The sequence below is a fragment of the Zootoca vivipara genome, chromosome 9, assembly GCF_963506605.1.
Source record: "Zootoca vivipara chromosome 9, rZooViv1.1, whole genome shotgun sequence".
Taxonomy (NCBI): domain Eukaryota; kingdom Metazoa; phylum Chordata; class Lepidosauria; order Squamata; family Lacertidae; genus Zootoca; species Zootoca vivipara.
Window position 1 is genome coordinate 45076434 of NC_083284.1, and position 21215 is coordinate 45097648.

At 43.0% G+C, this 21215-nt stretch overlaps 1 protein-coding gene across 3 annotated transcripts in view; it reads left to right on the forward strand.

The window, feature by feature from the left end:
- The window catches only part of PALLD (palladin, cytoskeletal associated protein), a 158012-nt gene that overhangs the window by 123258 nt on the left and 13539 nt on the right, over window positions 1-21215 (forward strand). For 2 of the 3 annotated variants that reach the window (XM_060278690.1, XM_060278691.1), the window contains 4 exons: window positions 3304-3439; window positions 4336-4437; window positions 5710-5931; window positions 11283-11432. In XM_060278690.1, the coding sequence (XP_060134673.1) occupies window positions 3304-3439; window positions 4336-4437; window positions 5710-5931; window positions 11283-11432 (610 nt within the window). Of the gene's footprint in view, window positions 1-3303; window positions 3440-4335; window positions 4438-4742; window positions 4794-5709; window positions 5932-11282; window positions 11433-21215 lie in introns of all 3 variants that reach the window. The other variant, XM_060278692.1, reaches the window with a different exon arrangement.

Genomic DNA, 21215 nt, shown 5'->3' on the forward strand with positions numbered 1-21215 from the left:
AATATCCCATATATATTGGATTGCAGCCAACGTCTTGATTACAAGTGACACTGTGAGCTCTTGATCTCTTCCTTTCCCTGCATTTTTTTGGCAGAGGGTTGTGGGGGGATCCTGACTCGCATAGCCTTCAGTAACAGCAAATTTGGCTCCAACAACTTTTTCTTCTTTGTGCTCCTCCTTATCTATTGGAAAGAAAACCAAAACACAGACACTTTTTAAGGTTTGGGGTTGTTGTTTTTTATTATACCAAAGCAGAATACATTTGTGGGTGTAGCAGCAGTACTGACACAATTGAAGAAAGCGAGGCATTAAGAACATTGTTGTCCTCAGTCCCAGTTGGCACCTTAATAAATCCTGTTCGGAAAGAGAATCCTGAAGACAGGACAAAAGCCTGGCTGGAACACAGGTTTTAGCCAGAATACTCTGAAGTTGCTGCTTCGCAATAAACACGGGTGATTCCCCATCGTTGCACTTTTCCCATCTTTTATCAAATACCTCTGAGAAACTTCATAATGGCTCATCCTGCCCGCCCCCGCCATGTTATTTTGTAGACATGAAGAACAATGTGTTATCCACAGTTATGATCAGTATGTGCATAACATAAATTGATTTTATTTTATTTTTGATCCTGTGTTCACCTAAACTTGCCCAGAGTTATGAAGGACAGAAGCAGATCTTTGTCCAGATGCACCAAGTCTCATTCATAATCCAAATGGAGTGCTGCGGGTTACTCCTGAATAAGCATTGGCCAGAAATTTGACTTAATGGGAAGCAGGGGGTGCCAACTTGAATAAAATATTGCAGGGGGGCAGGTAAGACCCACCCCACATAACTGATCACATGATGTGGCACGCACACATAATTTGAATGGCAATGCCCATCAACCTTGGAGGAGCCCGGCCCCTTCAAATATTTTTTTTGGGGGGGGGAGCTGAAGTGACCTCGACCCCTAGGAGTTGGTTCCTATGGTGGGAAAGGAGGTACTCTCCAGGTTGGTACAGTAGCCAAAAGGACTGACCTCTTCTACCTTGAAAAATGGCTGCATCTGGAAAGGTTTATTTCCCATATGCTTTTTATCTACTTCTATTTCTAAGTGATTGCTGCAGTAAAAACATTTTTCTAATGACAAGTGACCTGCTGTCAGTCTCAACTAAGCAAAGCTACAAAGCATATGTCATACTCTATTGAGAGAGAGGGAAGGGTGCCCTGGCTTATTTCCTCAGGGTCTTTTGGTAGGGCACAAGCCAGCCGTTTGCTGCTTTTGGCTTACTGACCTGGCTAGAGGCCTATGCACTTGCCATGTTTGAAGGGGGCCTCGTGGGTGATTGAAATTAATGCAAGTTTACTTTTTAATGGGAATTTTGTTTTATTTTTGGTAAGTTTTGGATTATATCCAATAGCTGAAAAACATAGTTGGTTTTATTTTCCCTTAACTTGTATATTTATTCTTTTTTAAAAAAAATAATGTTGCTTTTTGGTTTAGATAAAAAGGGCTCAGGCGGTGGTATTGAGGTTCTTTTTTAGATACCAAAGAACACAAGTTCCATTTATGTGAAATTCAGGAAAAGGCTTTAAACAAATAAATCACAATAGATTTTGCTTAATATGGGGTTATGTGTATGGATTAAAAGGGGGGAAAATGTGAACAAATGTGAACACACTGATATTAGTGTAACACTCTTATTTCCAAAAGATATTTAAGAGTATATTGTAGCTTATAATTCTCTTAATTTCATAATTATCCAAAATAGTTGCAGAGTGGCATGCAGTAATCATTTGTGGTTATGTTCCCTTTCAGTTCACTTCCCTTTCAGCTAAGGGAAAGTTGTCTTTCCAGCAGTGAAGATCAGTATCTTTATGGTTCTGGTCTTATTTGGAGTCACATACCAGCAGCCTGTTCTTTTCAAATTTGGATTTGGCAGATGCAGCATAATGTCATTGGTCTTGTTTGCACATCACATTAAGCCAAACAGTGCAAGTCTGTTGGTACACAGTCAGAAGAAAGTTATAGCTGCTTTGCTCCTTCTTGTCTCCTGCTGTTGCTACACTGCCAATAGCTGAGCCATGGTTTGGCTTAGCACTATGTGTGAACCCGAGCTTTTGTTTTGACTCCCCACAAGCAGTAACCAAGGACAAACCTTGGTTTGTTTGGAGTTCATAAGTAATGCAAAGCCAAACCATCGCTTAGCTCTCAATAGCACGGCAGAAAGAGGAGTGAAGTGGCCATGATTTTGTAACTGTATCCTAGCACACTTGCTCATTCAGGCTTACCCAAAATGGCTAAGTGTTATGTGCAAACCGGGCAATTTGTGTGCTAATTTTGAATTCATTGTTTCCAGTGAATATTTTTATATCTCCCACATTTTGTACAGATTTGGAAAGAAATGTTTTGATACACAAAGCTACAATAATAATAATAATTTATTATTTCTACTCCACCCATCTGTCTGGGCTTCCCCAGCTACTCTAGGCAGCTCCCAACAGAATATTAAAAACACGATAAAACATCAAACATTAAAAACTTCCCTAAACAGGGTTGCCTTCAGATGTCTTCTAAAAATCAGATACAGTAGTTTTTTATTTCCTTGACATCTGATGGGAGGGCATTCCACAGGGCGCCACTACCGAGAAGGCCCTCTGCCTGGTGCTGTAGGTCATGCTAAGAAACAGATTAATAAGAACCTCCCTGCTCTGCCACCCCACCCCGAGTTTTTACATGAACATAACCATTACATGTGCTCTGCCCATTTATTTTTAACTTTGTAAATAGGATTTTAAATATTGTTTGTGGTACGTTCAAGCAAATTACAGACACTGAGCCTAGATGGAGTTTGAAATACTGCTATTCTGATTTGAAGGCTTTCTTCTTATCAACAAACACACCCCATGTTTGTGTGTAAATCTTCAAGGAGAAGGTTTCACTTATTCATTCTAGAAAGAAATGAGTAATACCTGCTAGTTGCCAACACTGGGGCTGGCATTGTTGGGGACCTGCCAAGGATTAAAGGGCCCCCACTGTCAACCTCTGGCTCTTCCTGGTGCTGCTGGTTCTCCTTGCTGTCACTGCCTGTTCATCTGGCCAGAGTGAGGTGATAGGTGTAATTGCTTGCCTTGCAATTACTCTGGTTGGTTTTATTGATTGGAGAACAAGTGAACAGGGAGTGAGAAGAGGCGCAAGATGGAGATGGTGCAGGAAACAATAAAAGGAGAATTTGTGGATGCCAAGATCCAAGTTTGGGGCAACTGCTCTCTCAGTGTCTTAGCACCCACAGTGCCTGTAAATTATCTATGTTTTCTTTGCAGTGGATTTCCAAAGAAAGCAGGCAGAACTGCTAGGATTGCATCTGATGAAGAAATTCAGGGCACAAAAGACGCTGTTATTCAGGACCTGGAAAGAAAGCTTCGCTTCAAAGAAGACTTACTGAACAATGGCCAACCAGTACGTAGTGGCAAGATCTTTATTGACAAAAATCAGTAGAGCCACATATTTGGTTTGGATAAACTTACAGTCGTACCTTGGATCCTGAATGCCTTGCGAGTCAAACATTTCGGCTCCCGAACGCTGCAAACCCGGAAGTGACTGTTCCGGTTTGCGAACGTTCTTTCGAACCCAAACGTCCCAATGTGAGTTCCTGCAGCCAATCGATAGCTGTGCCTTGGTTTCCAAACGTTTTGGAAGTCGAATGGACTTCCGGAATGGATTCTGTTCAACTTCCGAGGTACCACTGTAGCTTTTGAAGCCAACTTACTCTAAAACTTGTTGCTCAGATTAACGGCATGTAAAACTACGGAAGATAGGCTTCCTTTATGTACTTTAAAAAAGAACATTTGCATAGGGGCTGAAAGGGTAAAATTTCCCTCCAGTTTTTGTTGGAGGGGGAGTGCCCTAGGGCCATAGCTGCCAAGTACCCCGTTTTCCCCGGGAAACCCCCTTATTTTCTTACCATTTCCTGCAAGTGTCCCAAATGGCAAAGTATCCTGTATTCCCCCGGATCCTGCCGGCGGCCATGTTCTTCTGGTGCCGCGTCGGCACTGGAAGTCGCTCATACACACTTCCGGACATGCGTAGAAGTGACTTCCAATGCCGCTGTGCCCATTTCCAAAATGTCCGCAGCGCCAGAAGTCGCTTCTACGCATGTCCGGAAGTGCGTAGAAGAGACTTCCGGTGCCGCGGCGCTGCTAATCCCGGATTTTTCAATCTGGGACTTGGCACCTATGCCTAGGGCATGGGTGCGTCTCAGAACTGACTAGTGAAATGAAGTTGCTGTTTGGTGTGTTGCCCATCTGCTTACCCATAAATGGTACTAATTTCTCTTTCTCTTTCCTTTTGTTTAGAAGTTAACCTACGAGGAGAAGATGGCTCGTCGACTGCTAGGTGCTGACAGCGCTGCAACCGTATTTAATATTCAAGAGCCGGAAGAAGAACTGGCAGGACAGGTGCGGCTACGTAGCTTTGCACTTTCACAGTAAAAAGAGCCAGTTTATTTCTCTTGGTTCTCTCTGTGCCTGCTTGTTTGAGGGCTGGTTGAAAGCATTGCTTTTTTACAGTAAAGGGAATCGTGCCTGACTTTTGGATACAACCCAGGTCCAGAAGTGAGATGAAAATTTGGAATGGCTTTGGAAAAAATTATTTTTAGTTGAACTTGATGATCTGAACGTGTGGCGCATTCTGATGAGTTCTTTTGGGGTGGAGTTGAGTCTCCTTACTTTCGGTCCCTATCTTCTTTTTCTGCCTTTTGCAGGGAACTGGCTCTCTCGGTGCTTCTGTAGTGACTTCCGAGGATGCTCAAAAGGTTTCGCTTCTCTTCCTTTTTCTTGACTTGCTGTCTGCTGAGTTGTCTGTTTTCTGGTGTCTTTTCCTTTCCTGACTTTACAAATTTCTGTTTCCGGAAATTTATCTCTTTCTTTGTTATGCACAATTTTTTTTATGTCTGTGGCTAACATTTTAAAGCTTTGCTGTGCTGTACAGCCAGACCTTATTTTATTTATGTGATACATTTATTGGATGGTACTCACCAACAGCAGGTAAATCCTGCATTAACATGACATCTAAAGGGATGGCTGTCTGTAGCTAATCTGACTGGAAGAATGTAGTGTTGAATTCTACCTGTCGTCTAAATGAATTCCTTGTTGGCACATGTAAGAAGGTATCCAGCTGAATTTCAAAGTATTCTAACATTTCTATCACATACAACCATCTCCCTCCCTTTCTGAATTTGGCACTTCAGGTAGCTTTTATTGAGAAAACAATAAATAATGGTAGGACATGGACGTGGTAGGTCCTTGAAAGTGCACTGCACAATGGTTCTGCCTTGTGGAGAGATGGTAGTTTCCCAATCTCCAGCTATGCCATAAATTCACTGTTACCATATGCGATTCCTTTCCCATTGCAGGAAGATGGTAATACTGGATTTACCATACTGCTGTTCTATCTGCACAAGCATTCCAGTTTGCCCCATGAAATTTTTGGAGATGTGGTGGGAGAAGATGCCCCATTGTGCAAATGGAAGTCCTTGTGCTGGGCTTCTTCTTCTTCACCCAGAGATTCTTGTATTTTACATTCAAAAATACAGTTTTCTTTAAGTTCAATCCTAATGGATTTTGTAATTAAAACATATATATATATGGAGAATAAAGTTAACTATAATCCACTCTAACTTTTTTCTTAAATAAAGTTGGAAACTTAGCTGAGCTTTTCTTGTTTGGTAGGAATACAAAGTCTCCAGCTTTGAGCAGAGGCTGATCAGTGAGATTGAGTTTCGGCTGGAGAGATCTCCTGTAGAAGAGTCTGATGATGAGGTCGAGCATGGAGAAGAAGACCCGGAGGACAGTGTGGCACCATATTTTGAGATGAAGCTGAAACATTACAAAATTTTTGAAGGAATGCCAGTTACCTTCACCTGCAGAGTGGCTGGAAACCCAAACCCAAAGGTAAGAGAAAAGAAACTTAATTGGAGGTGCACACAAAGCGTCAGTGGGCTTTCGGTTGAAACGTAGAATCATAGAGTTTGGTGGGACCCTGATGATCATCTAGTCCAACCCCCTGCAGTGCAGGAATTGTCATGTAATTCTACTTAATATTGATCCAGAGCAGAGTTAGCAGAGTAAAAACTTAAAACACGTTGCAGGATTCCCAAAAAAGACCAGAGGCAATTAATAGAGGAGGGAGAAAGGTTGTTTTCTGCTGCTCCAGAGAAGCGGACATGGAGCAATGGATTCAAACTACAAGAAAGAAGATTCCACATAAACATTAGGAAGAACTTCCTGACAGTAAGAGCTGTTCGGTAGTGCAATTTGCTGCCAAGGAGTGTGGTGGAGTCTCCTTCTTTGGAGGTCTTTAAGTAGAGGTTTGACAGCCATATGTCTAGAATGCTTTGGTGGTGTTTCCTGCTTGGCAGGGGGTTGGACTGGATGGCCCTTGTGGTCTCTTCCAACTCTATGATTCTATGAATATTTCATCCAGCAGAGCTTTAGTGCTACTGAAGGCAAATGAGCATAATGGTCACAAATCCAATACATTCAGGATTGGCACTGTCCATAAGACATCCAGTTGCAGCAGACTTAACTTAAACTTAACTTAAACTCTGGTTCGCCAGAAGCGGCTTAGTCATGCTGGTCACACAACCCAGAAGCTATACACTGGCTCCCTCGGCCAGTAAAGCGAGATGAGCGCCACAACCCCAGAGTCGTCCACGACTGGACCTAACGGTCAGGGGTCCCTTTACCTTTTACTCAGTTTCCCTGAAGGAATAACCCAAACATCATGAACCTTCCGCTTGCTTCTTTCACATAGAGAAGCTTCCACAACCTTCTTGAATTAAGTAGAATAGGAAAGATCTCTACACATCAAATCAATCCTTGCTGTACTAAGAAATGCAAACTGACAGGAATATGCACCTGTCCCTTACAGAGATTGAACTTGCAACCTTGGCATTACCAGCACCATGCTCTATACAATTTATTTTTTGGTTAAACATGTTAAATGTGCTCAGCAGTTCACGCAAATGGAGCCAATGGTCACCAAATTTCACCCTGTGGCAGCTTTCAGCTCCCAGTGCAGTGGCCATGTAATACCAGGGCTCCGGTTATAAGTACCTTTCAAGGCCTTTCTCATGGAGAAGTATATCCTTGTGGTAAACAAAGCTGTTTGGGGATCCTATCATGTGGAACTTTGAGCAAAAAGCCCATGCAAGGCATCATAGCATTCTTCGATCATGTGGAGTGAGATGTGTTTGCTGAGTACCTAATTAGGCCTGTGAATTTGGAGTTTTCCTTCCTGCAGGCTTTTGCTGTCATCCGCTTGGTGTCAATAGCAGTGGTCACCTATGCCTAGAATTACAAACCCTGGCAGAAACACAGTACCATGGTTTTCGGAAGTCTCATCTCTCTTCCCATGACAATATATGTTCTGAAACTGGGGCCAATTATTCACCCTGAGTCATTCCAAATGACAGAGCCAAGAATCGTTTGTATCAGAGGAATGCTTTATTTCTACTCTTAGCATATTTGTTGAGAATGGTTTGCCATGGAGATTGGGAATCTTTTACACAAAGTCTTGATGTACTCTTGGCTGGCAAAACCAAACCCATAAAAAGCCTCTCTAAAAGGGAAAGAAGTCACAAATTGGATCACCACTGGGGGTTGTTGTCAGATCAGAGGCTTTGCAATATTATATATCTGATGAAGATATCAGCATGTATAATTGAACTGACTCGATGATGTCACCAGGCTTATTTTATCTTCCTGATTCCCTGCAACTGCTTAGCCTGCACCCTTTGTCTGAGGTCACTCTGCAACATAATATTTTAGCACAGTTGATCAATGAACAAGATCCGTACGTAGTTCTTGTCAGGTCTTGCTCTAAGATTCAGTTCTGGATAACATGTGAATAACCAGTTCTGATGTAAGATTTCTTCCACAAGCATGCATTCGGGAAGTCATTTCAGGAAGTGATCTTATGTTTTCCAAATAATACATGTTGGGTACTGAAGGTTTATAGCCAACTCCCTTTTCAGGAACTTAAAAACCAGTTGTGAGAAGAAGAGGACTCTTCTGAAATTCTAGGAGTTCTTTTTGACCTAATATACATTTCTACTACTATTATAACTTATTACATTTATTATCCACCCACTAGAGGTGATTGTTACAGGAGGCAAAAACTTTTAATCATTATTATATTTTTAGTTATAAAAAAGTATAATTCTGCACAATTTTGAAAGTATGCCCAATTTTCCTTAATTTAAATTTTGATTTCAGGTTGTTGTTTTTTTGGATTTTTGAGCATTCAAAATTTTAAAGTGAGCTACAAAACCTTTTTGGGCCACTTTCTATCAAGTTTTATTGTTCACATTCTCAAAACTGAAAATTTAGATCTTGAAAATCTTGCATTTCAAAATTTGATTTGTGGTTCTGAAATTTAGGTTTCTGTACTTAAAGCTTGAGAATTTTTCTCCAAAATTCACTGCAAAAATAGACAAAGGCAACATATATGTGATAATGGGAAATTTCAGAAAAAAATATTATGGGTTTGGGGCAGAATTGAAATCCTGCATTAATTGCTGCACAGCAGAATAAAAAAAAAATGAAAACCATATTTGGAAGCAGTTTGCTACTTTATAGTTGTGTTAATCTAGGACACCAGGTATTTACTGTATTGCTACTTCCTGGCAAGCCTTCTGATTCTGTAATGAAAGAAGTGTGTTATGTTATAAAACAATTACTGGCTCTTACAAGATCAACAGATGTCAGGTAACATTACGAAATCTGAAGTGTGCAAGTTCAAACTTATTTTTGAAGCTTTGCTTTTGCTAAGACCTATAGGTTTATAAATGATAACATGCCTTTTTATGTGAAACAGAAAAGTGATGTCAGTGTATGAGAACACATTAACAAGCCCTTGTTGGCAGCATAGGCATTTTACAGTCCTGAACACACATGCATTAGGAAGAGATACAGCTGACTGCTGAGTGAAATTGACACACGGTACTTCTCAGTGCCGGAGAACCTTACATGGAAGTATGAACTCCCAGGAGCTGGATTTACAGTGATAGACATTTGCATAAGGATCAAGCATCAGGAAAGGTTAGGATCTTGACAAAATTAGCAGTTGCAATCTATACAGCAATAGCTTTGGGTCAGCTCTCCTTTTTGTGCTTTTGGGAATGTAATAATAAGCAAACGTTCCTTCCAAGTGATTGAGGTCTCCAGGTGTCTTGAGAGTGAGGGTGCTCTCTTAATCCACCTCCTTGCCATGCTTCCTCAAAAAAACCTTATAACCAGCAGCTTTCAGGCAAGTTGCCCTGAGATTAAAGATCTTCCTATGAGTTTCTTGCACAAGTCTCTTCTTCATTCATAAATATTGGAAATGGGTAGTCAAGTGTGCCGGTGCCCTTGTAAGTTTACTCATTCAGAGAGGTAACTAATGCTAAGAGGGATGGTTTAGTTCAGGCATCCCCAAACTGCGGCCCTCCAGATGTTTTGGCCTACAACTCCCATGATCCCTAACTAACAGGACCAGTGGTCGGGGAAGATGGGGATTGTAGTCCAAAACATCTGGAGGGCCGAAGTTTGGGGGTGCCTGGCTTAGTTTGTCAGGTCTGCTTGTACAACTAGGGGCCACATGTATTTGATGCTGTGGGAAATCCTGCTTCACTTCCCACTACCGATGTGTAACATGTGTACTGCTTCTGTATCTGCCTGCAGCCTAAGCATAACATCATGTCCTTCAATGTGGAGTTATTGAAGAAATTGGTTCTATCCCTCCATGAGTATTTTATACAAGGCTTGGGATTGGTCCCAAAGTCAAACAAATGTAATTCTGTATACAGTAGCTAAGAGTTGGGGGGGGAGTTTGGGGGCCCTTTCCCACCCTTTGTAAATGATATTGACCTTTTCTGTCTTCATTTCAGAATGACTGATAACATTTCAAAGTAATTATAAGCACCACATGTATTCTGCACTGATAAACTAATGCACGGATGTTAGTCTCAGTGCAAACAAATCCTGGGCGGCAATATCTGGTTTAGGAAGCCATTAGAGGAAAGGGCAGGAAGGAATGTTCCCTGATGAAGATCAAGTCTAAATGTGTATCACCCTTTTTTGGGCAAACTTTTAGTTTCGCTCTGCTGGACAGAAGCTTGGCATGCCCAGCTGAACAGTTTGCGAGCTGCAAAAAAATATCTGTAGGAAAGTAGCTCTCATTTGCCTTCTGGTTATCACAGCATCAGAAGAGTCCTGTTTGTGTGACTTGTGTGTGTTTGTGTTCTAAACTCATTTTGGAGGAGAGGGTCATGGCAGTGTGTCCTGCTCCAACCCACATACATTTGTTGATTTTCAGAACAGACCCAGCACACACACAAAATGTGCACACAGCCAGGAACCTTCTATAATCAGGATATCTGATCGCACAGGGGAGATTATATGTGTGTTGTTCGTTCCAACAGTATGTTGAATGCAATATAGGAGGGCCTGTCACCAAGATTTGTCTCCCTCGCCCACCGCCATCCTTATTCAGTGTAAAAACATGGGTCAAATGTACAAGGCTTTGCATTTTTCCATGTGTTGAGTTCAAGAAGCTTAAACCGCTCATAATGTCTGATAGAGGGGGATGCCTCGATAAAAATGTAAACCAACCAACGTCAGGCGTTTCATTTTATAGATGGGGTGATACGCCACATAAGCAGGATATGGCAGGAATTTCGGTGTGGAGGAAAGTCACTGTTTACAACCCGCCCCTTTTTAAAAAAGCAAGGATGAGGTTAAAGTGGCTTGAACAAAGTTGCATGAGATGACATCAGTGCAGTGCTTTTTAAGCCCAGTTTTGGCACTGCTGATTCTTGTCGCTCACTTTAGTCACCTGAGAAAGGTAAGACAAGCATGGGTGTCTGACCAAGTTCAGACTTGTAGCTGGAACCAAGGTAAGGGAATACGAGCAGGCTGTTAGGTTGTGCCTGCCCTTGCCCATCCTCTTTGCCCAGTTTTGGCATTATATGTAACACTGGTGGCAGCCCTTAGCTTTCCAGCTCAACTTCTTGCAACAACGAGAGGGGACCACTAGCCTCCTGACACTCAACAGTGCAGATCTCCTGATGCTGCAAATAGGTGCACCAGCCACTGTTAGACATATGGAGAGCAAGAAACAAAAAGAAGAGGAAAGGCAGGGATTTGCTCCATATTCTTATTGTAGCTCTCTGGCCTTTTGAGCCAGTGAAGCTTGCTCACAATTTTCATTCTGATTTCTGTCCCTGCCTCCTTCATCACTTACATTTTGTTTTCTGACACAGATCTATTGGTTCAAAGATGGGAAGCAAATATCTAAAAGGAGCGAGCACTACAGGATGCAAAGAGAACCTGACGGGACCTGCTCTCTCCACACTGCAGCTTCCGCCCTGGATGATGATGGGAATTACACTATCATGGCTGCCAACCCTCAGGTAAACCAAGTCTTGACTTAGGAGTAAGCATACTCCTGGGCACAGATCTCCAAAGCATTCACAACCTGACTCTCAGTTAACTTAATTGATGGGTCATGTCATTTGGGATTAGGTGATAATTAAAGCATCCATGTTCATCTCACACCAATAGGGTGGGACCAGTTGCCAAGTTGCAAACACGTTTCCTCCAGGGGATTATTAAAAAGAAGGAGGTTTTTCTGTTGTGACCTGATTCTGAGCAACTGCCATCTAGGCGGTGTTCTTGTGCAACCTTAATGCACCCCATGTTGAAGATGATTGAGCTCTGAACAGTCATGCAAACTTTACTCCTGATACTTTGTGATGACCACCTGCCAGGGCCCCATGTCTCCTGAGGGAAGGGGGTTTCTGGCTGACACAGGTGTATCCCCCAGTTCAGCCCACCTTGATTAGTTCTACAAAGTTGACTTAAAATATCCCCCTGAAACCTCTTAATGGTAGTGCAGCTTATTGGCTTCTGAACATGTGGTTGTTAAAATCAGAGACCATACAGGTTTATGAAACAGCTAAATTATTTACTAAGAGTTTACTAAGAAAAACTACACAGTGCAAAAGTTACCGAAAACCAGTATATTCCCTTTTGAGCAAAATAAAGTAGATTAAAATGCCCTCCACTTCCCTTAAGTTCATCAGTCCCTCACCTCACCAGACTCACTGATGAAGCTTACTCTTGAGTAGCAGTCCTTTCTTCTTTGTCTTTCTTGTCACCTTCATTTCCTTGGCTTGTGAAGCTTTTTGTTATCACAATGAGATCCACTTTGATCTAAATATCTCCAGCCTGGCTACCTGCATAGATGGACTCCCCTTGCCAGTCACAGGCTCCATACAACTAGCTATAGGAAGTCGTGGAGCCCCTCAGCCGAGAGATATGCCAAACTCCATTTCTGTAATGAAATCCCCTCTTCCCAGTTGAGCCCCAGGGACAGTGTGGAGCTTTACCAGTTAGCCCATGAGTACCCAAATGACAAGAAAGATAGGCATTCCCATATAACAGTCCAGGGCAACAAAGGAGCTACGGATGTAATTATATGTTACGAGAAAACTGGGGCACCTGCCAATAGTGGCAACACCATGCTGAATCCCCACTCTGTCCCCCATAATAAAACTTACCCCTTGTCCTGATGTCCTCTTGGGTGTTTCCATATACCCCACCAGGCTAGCCAGAGGTGTGGAGTGGCAAACAAACAAAGACATTGGGTAAGCTTTACCGCCTGTTGCAGAAAGAGAAGGAGTCAGCTCAACAGAGGGCAGCAGGATAAGCCGTGCTCTTTTAGTAAAAGTTAGAACACAAGTGCCTTGTGTGATTGCCAAGGGAAATAATACGCTTCTTTACCTGTGTTGCCCCTTGGGAACCTCAGGTCAACAAATGCCACTCCGTTTAGGTAAAAGATTTCGGAAGTAAGGTCGAAAGCCTGCTTGTCAAATGATGTGACCGCTAGAGCGGAATCCTCCAGAAGGAAAGCAGGCCCTTAACTGTAGGCAAAGCAGTCTCACTGGGAGGTTGTTTCATGACAATTTGAGACCAAAGAAGTGGTGTTACTTGCATCTCCAGTAGGCTAGAGAGCAGGGGTAGCCAGCGAAGGGTCCTCCATGTGTCGTTGTACTTCTGCTCCCATCAGCCCCAGGCAGCATGGCCAATAGTGAGGCATGCCCACTTGTTACTGTTGCTGCTTTGTGTTAAATGCATTTGTTGTTCTTTTGTTTTTAGCTGCTTCTAATGATTTTATGTGCAAATAGCCTAGAGACAGTGGTTCAGAAGGTGATTAATGAATTAAGCATCATCATCATCATGGGAATTGTGGTCCTGCAATGTCTGGAGGGGCACCACATTGACCATCCCTGACATAGAGGGGGTTTTTATGGGCCATTTATTACCACCCTTGAGTGTTTTAAAGCAGGGGTGGGAAACTTGGGGCTCTCTCGGGTATTGTTGAACTACAGTTCACCATCATCCCTGATGGTTGGCCATGCTGGCTGGGGTTGATGGGAGTTGGGATTCCAGAAAGACCTACAGGATCACAAGGTCTTCATCTGTCAGGCTTCAGGGAATCGGCTTCCTCCCCCCTTTGGCAGTAGATGAGCAGAACAAAGGAAAAGGAGCCTTCTTACCAGTTAGGAACTTTAATAATCACAGCGAGAGAACAAAGGACTCCTCTCCTAGAAATGGCGGCGCTCCCAATTAAATTCACTCCCCTCTCCGTCCCTATCAAGTTATGTTACTCCTCTGTTTTGTAATCTGAGCTTGGGGCCACTGTGTTTTCTTTTCTGCCACTTTCTGAGCTCTCTGGGACTTTGGGGGAGGTGGTGGCTACTATCCAGAGACGGTGCATCTGTTAACTCTTCTAGTGTTTCTTCTGCTAGCTGTTCCGCATCCAGTATTTCCCAGCTTCTGCCTTCTGAGCTATGCCCCTCTGCAAACCACTGTTCCAAATCTACATTGTCCTCCTGCTCCTGGGAAGAATTGGGATCAGGAGGAGGTGGTGGCTCCCACCATTCTTCCTCAGCGCAGCCCTCCTCAGCTCGGTCCCTGGTTTAAAGCAACAACAGCCTGATCCTGTGCATAATTATTTGTAAGACCAGCCGACTGAGTGTGGGTTGTTCTCAGGCAAGGGATGGCAGATGAAGTGTGCTTACTGGCACATCCTTTTCCAGACACCTACTTTGTTCCCTCCCTCTTCTAGATTGCAATCTTAAGAGTCAAAAGAATAAAAGACATTTGGTGTAGCACCAAAGATCTTTCCAAACCCAAATTGCAAGTAGGATTACGTTTAAAAATAATGAGCTCTATCACTAAAGCAGAGCTTATCCTCTTTGAGAGTATTGTAGCCTGTTATGAACGTTGCTAGGCTACTTAACCATAATGGTTCCATTGCTGAAATGCCTGAGAGCCACCAGTGTCCTGTCCCCCCCCCCTTTGTGTAAAATACATAGAACTTGGTTTGGTATCACAAATCATAGAAAACCATGAAACATAAATGTTGAGTCTACATAAAACCACTGCTGTGAACATATATAACATTTCCTGTTATGCATGTAGACACTACAGTAGTAATTTCCGAGCTCTGTTAGGGCACACTGCATTGCTGACAGAAATTGTGGCAGTTCAGACATAAGACTAAGCTATGTTGTAGCATTGCATGCGCAAGACTTGACTTTATCCCCCTCTCCTTCTCTGGTGCAGCCATGAGGAGGATATTGGAAGCTTCTACTTTTAAGCTAAGAAGTGTTCTTGGTTACGTCTTAACTTGGAGGAACTTTGATTAGGTTAAGCTCTGGTTCATTTAATCAGTTCAGGATGAAACCATGATTCATGATCCTGACTCATTTACTAGCCAAAGTTTAAACTAACCAGAGTTTATATAAGTTATGACATAACAAGAAGCATCATTTAGTTTAAAAGCAGAAGTGAATAATTGAGAGGACAGGATAGCTTGTGAGCCGAAGGCTCTCTCACGTAACACCACCAAACCATATTTTAGTGATATATCCCCAAAGGCCCATGGATAAAATAAAAGCCCGTGTAAGATCCAAATATCTGTCCACAAACGAAGCAGACTGCTGCATCTCTCTCCAATCCAGTGCTGTGACCTTGCCTGCTTCCCATCTGCCTCTGTTGTGAGTGGGTAGTTTTGCTACATCTCTGCATAGGGACTTATAGGAACATTCAGACATAGCAGTTCTTTGCACCTCTGCACTACTGTAGCTTTGCCTCCACCTAATCAGGAGGCATTGGAACGCAGATGGCACTGTGGTGTAAACCACAGAGTCTAGGGCTTGCCAATCAGAAGGTCAGCGGTTCGTATCCCCGCAACGGGGTGAGCTCCCGTTGCTCTGTCTCAGCTCCTGCCAACCTAGCAGTTTGAAAGCACGTCAAAGTGCATGTAGATAAATAGGTACCGCTCTGGCGGGAAGGTAAACGGCATTTCCGTGCACTGCTCTGGTTTCGCCAGAAGCGGCTTAGTCATGCTGGCCACATTACCCAGAAAAAACTCTGCGTACAAATGCCAGCTCCCTCGGCCTGTAAAGCGAGATGAGTGTGCAACCCCCGAGTTGTCTGCAACTGGACTTAACAGTCTGGGGTCTCTTTACCTTTACCTAATCAGGGGGCATATCCAGGACAGGGTCTCATGTGGACACACAGGGAATACCTCCCATCTGAAAGGGATGCTGGAGGAAGAGTCCAATTGAGGAACAAGCCATTTCCAAATCCAATTGCCACAGAGACACATGAACCTCAAGTCAATGCAGGGTGGTTGTTTATTACTACTGAATGTTTGAGTGTGCATGCACTCAAGGGATAATGTGTGAACTGGAACATAGCACAGAATATACAGAAGGAAACAGTGTATCCTAGTGTAGCAAGTTTTTTTATTATTTTAAAACAACAACTTTATTTACCCTAATAATCTAGGCAGAGATCTTGGCTTACAGTCGCGTGAGCATTCTAGGCATGCATGGCTCTATTATGTGTGCCCAAGAATGCTTTTCTTCTTCTCTCCCCCCCCCTTTCCTAAACGACAGTCATGTGAAATTACACAACAACTAGTTGTTGTTGATAAAATGGGTTAGGGATACAGTGTATACATGCATGTTTTGAGATGCATCATTTTGTGCTTGTGGATGGGCCTCTCTGCTTTTGTGGGTCATGGCCACTCTGTCAACTGTGCCAACTTCTTACCTGTTATTATCTGAGTGTTCAGAACAATCTTGGGGGTGCTCAATCTTGGGGGTAGCATTATTCATGAAGGTCACCAGGCATCTTTTGATTATTTAAGTACTAGTCATTACCATAAGCAATAACTGAAGGAGTGCTTTCCTTTTTAAAAAAAATTAAATTAAAAATGTTCTGCTTATATTCCTCTTTGGCTGAAGGACAAAGGGATGCTTGATTTATGTATTTATTTTGGAAAATGATCAGCGAACTCTCTGGATGTGAATCTGGAAGTTTATTTATTATGCAACGAAGACAAGCATTTGCTCGGTTCATCTAGTCATTTTATATTCTCTCGTCACGGTATAATTTCCAAATAAACACAATTACGTCTCCTGGCGTTAGCATAGTTCCAGTCTGCTTTTAACAGTGCATTAGAGACTAAGGGCAGCAGTGGATCAGAGCATGAGCTTTTCACAGCAGAAGATGTAGATTCCAACTGTGTAGAATCATCACCCAATGGAAATACGCCATGCTTTGTAATAATGGAAGTATGCCTGTAGGCCTCAAAGCTAGCACAGATGCGCTTAATGCGTCCATATAAGAGGGTGTTTGAGTGAAGTTTTAAGTAGCTCGGTAATGAGCTGACCAGCTTAATCTTTTCAAAAGTAGTTGTGAAAAGGTACCTTTGAACAGTGCAACCTAGCCTTCCGCAATCTTGCCCCCTTCAGATGATGATGGATTTCCACTCCCATGACCCCAGGCAGCATAGCCAGTGGCCAGTTGTGATGGCAGTTGTTGTCCATCATCTATCAGAAGGGGCCACATTAGGTAAAGGTAAAGGGACCCCTGACCATTAGGTCCAATTGTGACCGACTCTGGGGTTGCAGCGCTCATCTCGTGTTATTGGCTGAGCGAGCCGGCGAACAGCTTCCAGGTCATGTGGCCAGCATGACAAAGCCGCTTCTGGTGAACCAGAGCAGCACACGGAAACACCGTTTACCTTCCCGCTTGGAGCAGTACCTATTTATCTACTTTCACTTTGACGTGCTTTCGAACAGCTAGGTTGGCAAGAGCTGGGACCGAGCAACGGGAGCTCACCCCGTCGCAGGGATTCGAACCGCCTACCATCTGATCAGCAAGTCCTAGGCTCTGTGGTTTAACCCACAGCGCCACTACACGTGACTTAAAAACAGTCCACATTTTAATTTCTCTTCCTGTAGCTCCTTCTGTAACGACATCATGTAGCATGGAAACACCCTATGAAGAATTAAGTGACAGTGTGCTCCCTGAGCAGCCGTTGCCTTTTATCAGGACAAGGGATGCTTTGCGATCTTACGGGGTTTGAGTGTGGATTGCACCACAGTAAATTTAAAAGAAGCAAGTGTACTCGTCTCTTGCTGTTAGGACTAATTTATAGAGATGACCGAAGGAGAGATATAAAGATGTTTCTGTGCACTGTAAAAACTTCACTTAAGAACTCGTTTCCAGGCCATGGGCAGTAATTTGGTTATTTAAATTGTCCAGGATAATGGGAACATGGACTTCAACTTTTAGTTTGCTCTCACTGATCATTGCTTGGGTTCCAGTAGTCCACTGACTTAACTGTTTGTGGGCTTGCTAAGTCGCCGATATGAACAAGATTCAAATGGACATAATTTCAGCTTGCCTACAATTCTGTTCATGCTTGTTGCCTTTTGTTACTCATATGAATGCAGCCTCGAGCCTGAAGATGCTATTGTGCCAAAAGTTGTTTTACAAGTTGTGTAGAGTGCTTTCTGTGGGTTGAAATGAGCATTTAGTATATATATTTTAAAAAGCTTATTTGAGTAGGCCTTGTTTAAAAGGCAACTTATATTCAGCGAAGAAAGTCACTGAGGTGAAACTGGAAGTGAGGCTGCCGGTAAGGAAGAGGAAGCACAAGTTGCTTTTTAAGTGGCTAGTGTGCATGTGAATTCCCCTGGGTAACAGCTGTTTTTGGACTACAAGTCTCATTATCCCTAACCACTGGTCCTGCTGGTTAGGGATGATGGGAGTTGTAGTCCAAAAACAGCTGGAGACCCAAGTTTGGGAAACCCTGCACTAGTGGATTGTGTGATTTTAATGTCAACTACACAAGTTGCACTGTTAAGAAATACTGTTCACTGTAGTATTTATTAAGTTGGAAGCCACCCAGAGTGGCTGGGGCAACCCACTCAGATGAGTAGGGTATAAAATAATAATAATAATTATCATCATCATCATCATCTGGTGTAGTGTTACTTAAGGAAGGACATTAAAACATGAGTCTTTACAGCCTTTCAAAAAGCCTGAAGTGTCAACTGCCCACTGCAAGTCTACTGGGAAGGAATTTCAAAGATGTGCAGGCACCATAGAGAAAGTCTTATGGTCACCCATTTCACAGAATAGACTTTTACTTTTGCCTCACAACTTACAGGAGAAAATGGTGGACTTGAGTGGGAGCAGACAATAATGTTCTCTCTGTTGCAGAGCTTTTAGACAGACATCAACTGCAGGCAAGGACCTGATCATCCTAAATACAATCCAGAAGATAATTATGTGTGCTTAAGTCCCACTGGATTTTAGCCAGATTCAAGTACACGTAATTGTGTGCTGGCTTGAAGCCTGCATTTGCAAAATGTATTATGGATTTTTAAAAGTTGTTGTAGAATTGTTAGTCCGATGCAGCTCCAGGGAAAACACAAGCTCAATGATATCATGATTACAAAGACCCAACTTTCTTCTTTGAATGAACTTTATGGTGCAGCAACATACTGAGAGCCACAAGTTCCCAACCCTTGCCTTGTAGGTTTTTCAGCTTCTCCAGACCTAGGATTCACCTCTTAACTCCAGTTTGCAAACTGGGCCCACTCTTAATTTTTTTAACTACATGTGGCTGGCACTCTCCGTCATCCACACCAAAGACTAATTGCACATTTTCAAATACTTGTAAGAAGACAGTGAGGTCTTTAAAAAAAAAACACACACACACCCTGGTTTAACTTTACAATTTATGTCCTTTTAGGGAAGTGAACACATTGATAAGGGCTAAGAGACTGTTCTACAAATTTGGAAATCCCTTCATTCAGATATCCTTTCTCTTACTACGAACTTGGGGTGCTGTATTTATTTAGTACCCTTCTTTTAAACGTTTTTCCTCCTTTGTATTTTAATGGGATTTTTAAAAAAACTTACGGCATATGTATAGTGTACTTTCTCATAACCTAAACGTTCTCTGGGTGGCTTACAGTAAATGAGTTGCCTCCTCACCCAGCAATATGGGGAATAATAATACCGGCATACCTTACAGGGGTGTTGATTCCAGGGCATGGTAAGGAGGGAAGATGATGCAGCTGCTTTGCGAAAGCTTAGTGAGTCTGATTGCATGCCCAAGTGCCATAAACTTGCCCATCAGGACAGCTCAGTGAAACCAAAACCGCTGACATTTTATGGAATAAATTAAGCCACAACTTGATTACATATGTCAGTGAGTTTCGCATGGCATTGGGCTAGCCACCATCACTTCCAGCCCACCTGCTGGAGGGATACCAGAGGTCAAGGCCATATCTGGGATTGACCCATGACATACATAAAGTGGGTGCAACCTACCCACCCACCCCCAGTCTTGCTGCGTGGGCGAGTGCTATTGCTCCAAAGCACCTTTCCCAGGATTCCTTTAACAGGAACACCACCCTGGAGGGGGGAGCAGGGGCTCCCACTCAAGCAGGGATGTTGAATTCCAGCAGCTAGCGGGAGAGGGGAATTTGTCAGAAGCAAGATCCACAGCGGTATGGGAGGTGGTGATAAGTGAGTCACATCACCCCTGGAGAGGGTGAGTGGATATTATGGTCAGTGCCTAAAGGGGAACACCCTGGATGCTGTAGCACGAGTTCCATGATGGAAGAAAGAAGCAGGTCATAAATGTACAAAATAAATAAAACTAATGTATATGAAGTCCTTTTAACACTTGAAGGTGCTCTTAAAATGTGAAGTATCAGAAGAAGAAGAAGAAGAAGAAGAAGAAGAAGAAGAAGAAGAAGAAGAAGAAGAAGAAGAAGAAGAAGAAGAAGAAGAAGAAGAAGAAGAAGAAGAAGAAGAAGAAGAAGAAGAAGTGGTGTAATTGTCACAGCCTTCCTCATACAGTACTTTGGAAAACAAATTCCTTGTTGTTCGAGCACATAAGAATACATGCCAGAAATATGTATTGCTCTTTCCATTCAGCTTTCTGGTTCTACCTCTTAGATTTTTTTTATTTTGTTGGGGGGGGAGGGGAGATATTTGTACAAGCAAACAATAGCTGACTGGCTACAGGCTCTTTCTGTGTTTGTACAGCTGGTCTTGTATGCTTTTGGTGTGACTTTGAAATCCCAGGGGTGTGTGGCTTAATGTGTTCCTTTGTTATAAGTTACCTATTAACTCGCCATGCCTGGTTTTCCCCAGAATGTAACGAGGTCTCATACGCAAACACAAACTTTTGAGTGCAATAGCAGTAGTAATTTACTAACATCATAATAACAGCCGGGTGACAAGGTAGATTGGAAAGACAAGTACATGAATAGCAGCTGTGATGGTGAAGAGGAAGGATCCCCCTGGAGCAATCCTGCCCAACAGCCAGACAAAGCTTGGAACTGCCATTGCTGATTCCTGAGTAGACCTTGCTGCACATTCTCTGTGCCTTTCTACAGAGTCCCTGGTTCTTCTTGCCCTTCTATAGGTGCCCCAGTGGCATCCTCTGCTCTTCTGTAGTGTCCTTGGTGGGGTCTAACTCTCTGCTCTCTTTCACACACACACCAGCTGTGGGAAATAAAGGATTCCTCTTTGGGAGGAAGAGAGGGGAGCTAGCCCCGTTGTATATTGGGGGGGGGCTGTGTGGAGAGAGTCTCTTCCTTTAAATACCTGGGAGTCCATCTTAGTGAAGGTCAACTTGGAAGGTCAATACAGCCCAGGTGGTTAGGAAGGCCCAACAGAGACTTCATTTCCTTAGGGTCTTGCGAAAGAAGAAGGTTGTATAGCAACTGATGTTTTCCTTCTATCGGTCCACGACAGAAAGTGTTCTCTCATACTGCATTACAGTGTGGTAAGCTAGTTTGACA